Below are 8,355 nucleotides of genomic sequence, written 5' to 3' on the forward strand. Positions count from 1 at the left end.
GATCACCAACCGTGGCTTTATATCTGTTCAAACAACACACTCTATGTGGCAGTAGATCACCAACCGTGGCTTTATATCTGTTCAAACAACACACTCCATGTGGCAGTAGATCACCAACCGTGGCTTTATATCTGTTCAAACAACACACTCTATGTGGCAGTAGATCACCAACCTTGGCTTTATATCTGTTCAAACAACACACTCTATGTGGCAGTAGATCACCAACCGTGGCTTTATATCTGTTCAAACAACACACTCTATGTGGCAGTAGATCACCAACCTTGGCTTTATATCTGTTCAAACAACACACTCCATGTGGCAGTAGATCACCAACCGTGGCTTTATATCTGTTCAAACAACACACTCCATGTGGCAGTAGATCACCAACCTTGGCTTTATATCTGTTCAAACAACACACTCTATGTGGCAGTAGATCACCAACCTTGGCTTTATATCTGTTCAAACAACACACTCCATGTGGCAGTAGATCACCAACCTTGGCTTTATATCTGTTCAAACAACACACTCCATGTGGCAGTAGATCACCAACCTTGGCTTTATATCTGTTCAAACAATACACTCTATGTGGCAGTAGATCACCAACCGTGGCTTTATATCTGCTATTTCACCAATCTGTTCAAACAACACACTTTATATCTGTTCAAACAACACACTCATGTGGCAGTAGATCACCAACCTTGGCTTTATATCTGTTCAAACAACACACTATGTGGCAGTAGATCACCAACCGTGGCTTTATATCTGTTCAAACAACACACTCTATGTGGCTTTATATCTGTTCAAACAACACACTCTATGTGGCAGTAGATCACCAACCGTGGCTTTATATCTGTTCAAACAACACACTCTATGTGGCAGTAGATCACCAACCGTGGCTTTATATCTGTTCAAACAACACACTCTATGTGGCAGTAGATCACCAACCGTGGCTTTATATCTGTTCAAACAACACAACAGACACACTTATGTGGCAGTAGATCACCAACCGTGGCTTTATATCTGTTCAAACAACACACTCTATGTGGCAGTAGATCACCAACCTTGGCTTTATATCTGTTCAAACAACACACTCTATGTGGCAGTAGATCACCAACCGTGGCTTTATATCTGTTCAAACAACACACTCTATGTGGCAGTAGATCACCAACCGTGGCTTTATATCTGTTCAAACAACACACAGTAGATCTGTTCAAACAACACACTTATGTGGCAGTAGATCACCAACCGTGGATCTGTTCAAACAACACACTCTATGTGGCAGTAGATCACCAACCGTGGCTTTATATCTGTTCAAACAACACACTCTATGTGGCAGTAGATCACCAACCGTGGCTTTATATCTGTTCAAACAACACACTCTCTATGTGGCAGTAGATCACCAACCTTGGCTTTATATCTGTTCAAACAACACACTATATGTGGCAGTAGATCACCAACCGTGGCTTTATATCTGTTCAAACAACACACTCCATGTGGCAATGTGCACCTTTTCAGTTTGTTTACCAACTCATAGAAGTAGTAGAATAAAAAAGTAATTAATTCAAAATGAAGATGGCCTTAATGGTGCTGTCCATGCGCTCACAGATGCCATAATTGAACAGATACAAGAAGAGTCCTCTATCATTCTCTATGGATCAATTTGAAACACTGGAGATGTGGTGCAGTGTTTATAGCATATCAGCATTGGGGTGCTGTCTTGCAATAGCAAAGACCTGGAAAGGTACTGTAATCAAAATGTCAAAGCAACGACAAAAGCACTTAGTGGGATGATACTGGTACTAGTGGTACCTGGTTGTTGCTGTTGGTGCCATAGAGGCCGTTGAGGGTTGGTCTTGTAGCAGTTTTTGTACCACCAGCCGCCCATGTAGGCCCTGGCACAGTGGATGCCCAGGGGGAGGGGTTCCTTGTCTCTGGTGGAGAATGGGCGCCCGTTGTGGTACTTCATGGAGTCACCTTATAGACGTGACGAGGAAGAAAGAAACAAGTACAATTCAGGATTTGTAGAGTGAGAGGACCAATCCCACCATTCCACTTCAGTAAAATGTTTACTTTTATTTGTAATGAGGGATTCCCACCCCTGTGTAAAATTTACTTTGTGGATTTGAGTTTTGGTTCCTCGTATTGAATATCTGTTTGTGAGCTATTTGAGTTTTGGTTCCTCAACCTTAAGCACCTGCTCTGCTAGGCTCTGTCCTCACATTCTATCTTGGCTAGTGTACATTCTGCTCTGCTAGGCTCTGTCCTCACATTCTATCTTGGCTAGTGTACATTCTGCTCTGCTAGGCTCTGTCCTCACATTCTATCTTGGCTAGTGTACATTCTGCTCTGCTAGGCTCTGTCCTCACATTCTATCTTGGCTAGTGTACATTCTGCTCTGCTAGGCTCTGTCCTCACATTCTATCTTGGCTAGTGTACATTCTGCTCTGCTAGGCTCTGTCCTCACATTCTATCTTGGCTAGTGTACATTCTGCTCTGCTAGGCTCTGTCCTCACATTCTATCTTGGCTAGTGTACATTCTGCTCTGCTAGGCTCTGTCCTCACATTCTATCTTGGCTAGTGTACATTCTGCTCTGCTAGGCTCTGTCCTCACATTCTATCTTGGCTAGTGTACATTCTGCTCTGCTAGGCTCTGTCCTCACATTCTATCTTGGCTAGTGTACATTCTGCTCTGCTAGGCTCTGTCCTCACATTCTATCTTGGCTAGTGTACATTCTGCTCTGCTAGGCTCTGTCCTCACATTCTATCTTGGCTAGTGTACATTCTGCTCTGCTAGGCTCTGTCCTCACATTCTATCTTGGCTAGTGTACATTCTCTAGGCTCTGTCCTCACATTCTATCTTGGCTAGTGTACATTCTGCTCTGCTAGGCTCTGTCCTCACATTATATCTTGGCTAGTGTACATTCTGCTCTGCTAGGCTCTGTCCTCACATTCTATCTTGGCTAGTGTACATTCTGCTCTGCTAGGCTCTGTCCTCACATTCTATCTTGGCTAGTGTACATTCTGCTAGGCTCTGTCCTCACATTCTATCTTGGCTAGTGTACATTCTGCTCTGCTAGGCTCTGTCCTCATTCTATCTTGGCTATCTCTGCTCTGCTAGGCTCTGTCCTCACATTCTATCTTGGCTAGTGTACATTTCTGCTAGGCTCTGTCCTCACATTCTATCTTGGCTAGTGTACATCCTGCTCTGCTAGGCTCTGTCCCACATTCTATCTTGGCTAGTGTACATTCTGCTCTGCTAGGCTCTGTCCTCACATTCTATCTTGGCTAGTGTACATTCTGCTCTGCTAGGCTCTGTCCTCACATTCTATCTTGGCTAGTGTACATTCTGCTAGGCTCTGTCCTCACATTCTATCTTGGCTAGTGTACATTCTGCTCTGCTAGGCTCTGTCCTCACATTCTATCTTGGCTAGTGTACATTCTGCTCTGCTAGGCTCTGTCCTCACATTCTATCTTGGCTAGTGTACATTCTGCTCTGCTAGGCTCTGTCCTCACATTCTATCTTGGCTAGTGTACATTCTGCTCTGCTAGGCTCTGTCCTCACATTCTATCTTGGCTAGTGTACATTCTGCTCTGCTAGGCTCTGTCCTCACATTCTATCTTGGCTAGTGTACATTCTGCTCTGCTAGGCTCTGTCCTCACATTCTATCTTGGCTAGTGTACATTCTGCTCTGCTAGGCTCTGTCCTCACATTCTATCTTGGCTAGTGTACATTCTGCTCTGCTAGGCTCTGTCCTCACATTCTATCTTGGCTAGTGTACATTCTGCTCTGCTAGGCTCTGTCCTCACATTCTATCTTGGCCTCTGCCCAGGCTCTGTCTATTCTATCTTGGCTAGTGTACATTCTGCTCTGCTAGGCTCTGTCCTCACATTCTATCTTGGCTAGTGTACATTCTGCTCTGCTAGGCTCTGTCCTCACATTCTATCTTGGCTAGTGTACATTCTGCTCTGCTAGGCTCTGTCCTCACATTCTATCTTGGCTGGTGTACATTCTGCTCTGCTAGGCTCTGTCCTCACATTCTATCTTGGCTAGTGTACATTCTGCTCTGCTAGGCTCTGTCCTCACATTCTATCTTGGCTAGTGTACATTCTGCTCTGCTAGTCTCTGTCCTCACATTCTATCTTGGCTAGTGTACATTCTGCTCTGCTAGGCTCTGTCCTCACATTCTATCTTGGCTGGTGTACATTCTGCTCTGCTAGGCTCTGTCCTCACATTCTATCTTGGCTAGGTGTACATTCTGCTCTGCTAGGCTCTGTCCTCACATTCTATCTTGGCTAGTGTACATTCTGCTCTGCTAGGCTCTGTCCTCACATTCTATCTTGGCTAGTGTACATTCTGCTCTGCTAGGCTCTGTCCTCACATTCTATCTTGGCTAGTGTACATTCTGCTCTGCTAGGCTCTGTCCTCACATTCTATCTTGGCTAGTGTACATTCTGCTCTGCTAGGCTCTGTCCTCACATTCTATCTTGGCTAGTGTACATTCTGCTCTGCTAGGCTCTGTCCTCACATTCTATTGGCTAGTGTACATTCTGCTAGGCTCTGTCCTCACATTCTATCTTGGCTAGTGTACATTCTGCTCTGCTAGGCTCTGTCCTCACATTATATCTTGGCTAGTGTACATTCTGCTCTGCTAGGCTCTGTCCTCACATTCTATCTTGGCTAGTGTACATTCTGCTCTGCTAGGCTCTGTCCTCACATTCTATCTTGGCTAGTGTACATTCTGCTCTGCTAGGCTCTGTCCTCACATTCTATCTTGGCTAGTGTACATTCTGCTCTGCTAGGCTCTGTCCTCACATTCTATCTTGGCTAGTGTACATTCTGCTCTGCTAGGCTCTGTCCTCACATTCTATCTTGGCTAGTGTACATTCTGCTCTAGGCTCTGTCTCCTCACATTCTATCTTGGCTAGTGTACATTCTGTCTGCTAGGCTCTGTCCTCACATTCTATCTTGGCTAGTGTACATTCTGCTCTGCTAGGCTCTGTCCTCACATTCTATCTTGGCTAGTGTACATCCTTTTACCTGCAGTGCCGGTGTATCCAGACACCTCGATGGCGTAGTGTTTGTCCACTGAGTCGATGGTGAAGCTGGAGTAATGGGCGTAGGCCGTATCGTTGCCTGAATGCAGGTCCACTCTCAGGCTCACTGGGCCCATGCTGGTCAGGTTGTGAAGCAGCTCATTACCTGGATGGATGAGAGACAGAGAGAGAGAAGATTAGGACATCATTTAAAACATATACTATGTACTCTATGTTCAAGCTGTGAGCTTAGAGTACATACTGTACGCTTTGGTAGTAGCCTCCCTTTTGATACAGTTAGCATGGTTGGGGTCAATTCCATTTCAATGGTGAGGGTGGGGTAAAGAAGGAGGAATCTGGATATGCAGTCATTGTTTTAGCATTACCCACAGAGTTTTTAAACTACGGAGCGACATGGCTCAATGTGCCAGTAAATCAGCACAATTTACTTTTCCATTTATGTTTTTTCAAATTGCCACCATCTTGGAGATTTACTGAAGCTAATGCAGATTCCAAACAAGAATAATGGAAACCACTGTATAATAGGACGAACTTAGCAAATGAGGTATTTGTGGTAAGTACATGGGGCCGCCATCTTCATTCATGTCCTCTATTCAGTCAATTCAAGAAGTGGACTGAAAATCCTATTTAAAAATGTTCTCACAGAGAAGGATTAAAGAAAATTTGAAAATGTATTTGTTTACTTCCTGAATTTACTGAAATGATAATAGAAATGGCCCCAATGAACTACAGTTTCCTGTTTGTCCTCTTCTGAGGACTTTGAGTGGATCAGCAGTATTGAACTGAACCTTACCGAGCCAGAAGTCCTCGCTAAGGTTTCCAAAGCCATTAGTGTAGTCACTCCAGGTTCTGAAGAAATCTGTCTTCCCATTCATTCTCCTCTGGAACACCTACAGTATGCAACACATTCACAAAGCTGATATTGGAAACAGACAGACTCACCATAGAAAATAAATATGCATAGATGTCACATTCATAGCCATTCTATCATTCCCCATGTACTATGTCCAACAAAATGTAGCTATTCAAAAGGAAATGTGATTGTCAAGAGAGAATCAGATGGCTGATGATTGAGAGAGAGAGAGAGAGAGAGAGAGAGAGAGAGAGAGAGAGAGAGAGAGAGAGAGAGAGAGAGAGAGAGAGAGAGAGAGAGAGAGAGAGAGAGAGAGAGAGAGAGAGAGATAGAGAGAGAGAGAGAGAGAGAGAGAGAGAGAGAGAGAGAGAGAGAGAGAGAGAGAGAGAGAGAGAGAGAGAGAGAGAGACAGAGAGAGAGAGAGAGAGAGAGAGAGAGAGAGAGAGAGAGAGAGAGAGAGAGAGAGAGAGAGAGAGAGAGAGAGAGAGAGAAGCCATGTATCTTACCGTCCAGCCTCCTCCCTCAGTCTCCCATGTCACAGTAGACTCTGACTGCCTTCCCTTCTTGCCCTCTGGGTAAAGATCCACCTCTCCTGACTGGAGCGCTCCGTTCAGCAGCTCCTGGGAACACTCCGTGGGGAATGGGAAGCGCAGTTTTCCTGAGCCGAGGGATACAATTACTATAAGATTACTATACAATTACTACAACGTTACTATACAATTACTATACTATAAGATTACTACAATTATAAGATTACTGTACAATTACTACAACATTACTATACAATTACTATACTATACAATTACTATAAGATTACTATACAATTACTATACGATTACTATAACATTACTATACAATTACTACAACATTACTATACAATTACTATAAGATTACTATAACATTACTATACAATTACTACATTCTCTGTAAAAGATAAGTAACCCTGTTGCCTTGAGTTGATGAAATGGAGAGACTCATGTGCAAAGTACATTTTCAAAATTCACTGCTGGTCTGTAACACCTACCTGTGATAAACTCAGTGGTGACAATAGATGTGTACTGCCCCTCTCTCTCTCCCTGTACCAGCACCGTGTACTTAGACATAGAGAACAGTCCAGTCAGCTTGTACTCCGTCACCGTGGAGTCCAGAATCACCTCCTGGGGAGATAGAGGGCCAGAGAAACAGATGTTTGAAACTGTCTTACCTCATGCACTGTTGTTTCACCTCATATAGTCCGTCCCAAATGGCACCCTATTTCCTATATAGTGCACTACTTTTGACTATGGGCCCTGGGTAAAAAGTAGTACACTATAGGAATATGGTCATTGGGACGCATCATTGTATACAGATGCAGGATCTTCATTTGATAGTATTTTTTACATTTCCTTGGAATTTGAGGTTTAAAAAGTCTTCTGAAGCTTGTAATTTCCAATTTCAGACTTGATTTTTCCTTAAGAAAAATGTATCAGCCCTTATAAAAATGTCCATTACTTATAATAAACATAATTCACAGTTTCTGTTGCGGCAGGATTATTTTCCTGCTGTAGCAAACTGGCTCAAATGAAGATCCTACATCTGTAGCATTGGTATAATATAGTAGCAGTATAGTTGTGGTATTAAGTTCATACGAATGTATCATGTGAGGAATAAAGCTCACCTTGACCTCCTCTCCTGCCGTCTGATAGGTCACTCTGTATCTGCTGAACGCAACACTGGGGGATTTCCATGATACAACAGCAGAACGAGCGCCCACTCACTGGCCTTACAGCTGAAGGACAAAAACCATCACACATACAGGTACGTTCTGTCCTGGTTCTTTTCCCTATACAGTAGGACCTCAGAAATACCAACGAGTCGGGAATGGAGGTCGTGTTGTACCCTTGACCGGTAACTCTGAGCTTCAGATCTTTGGGGTTCTACGCTGTAGTTACATGTGATGTTGTGCAGTGTCTCCCCCTGTGTACTCACCACTGGCCGTTGTGAAGGTGGTAGTGATGGCTGTGCTCTGCAGACTGTCTTTCTGAGCTCAGGGCTTTGACTGTGTACACGGTGTCTCTCTCTGCAGCCCTCTCAGCTGCTGCTCTACTGAGTTACCAGACACCATCACTGTCACTGTTACATTGGGAGCTGTGGGGATGAGGAGGAGGGACAGGGGATGCAGCTTAGGCTGGATTACAGCTTGGAACGTGAGTAGAACAGTATACAATGTACAGGTGTAGTTATACTAGCTATGGTACATAGTATATACTACATGAGGTTGTTGGCACTTAATTGGGGAGGATGGGCTGGTGACTGGAGTAGTTCCTATGTGTTTGATGCCATTCCCTTTGCTCCCTTCCAGACACTGTTATGAGTCGTCCTCCCCTCTGCAGCCTCCACTGGTCTACAGTGCCTTCTGAAAGTATTCAGACCCCTTTGACTTTTCCACATATAGTTACGTGACAGCC

The 8,355-nt window shown here is 44.1% G+C and overlaps 1 protein-coding gene across 1 annotated transcript; it reads right to left on the minus strand.

The window, feature by feature from the left end:
• Window positions 1-1,556: 1,556 nt before the first annotated feature.
• Window positions 1,557-7,660, minus strand: LOC127921470 (tenascin-R-like; the record flags this gene model as incomplete). Its single annotated transcript, XM_052505165.1, has 7 exons — window positions 1,557-1,648; window positions 1,810-1,974; window positions 5,039-5,200; window positions 5,849-5,945; window positions 6,415-6,566; window positions 6,933-7,065; window positions 7,566-7,660. Coding segments are annotated over 7 exons (896 nt in total), but the record flags the coding sequence as incomplete, so codon positions are not given.
• Between the last annotated feature and the right edge of the window lie 695 nt (window positions 7,661-8,355).

This window comes from Oncorhynchus keta, unplaced genomic scaffold (genome assembly GCF_023373465.1).
Source record: "Oncorhynchus keta strain PuntledgeMale-10-30-2019 unplaced genomic scaffold, Oket_V2 Un_contig_22519_pilon_pilon, whole genome shotgun sequence".
Taxonomy (NCBI): Eukaryota; Metazoa; Chordata; class Actinopteri; order Salmoniformes; family Salmonidae; genus Oncorhynchus; species Oncorhynchus keta.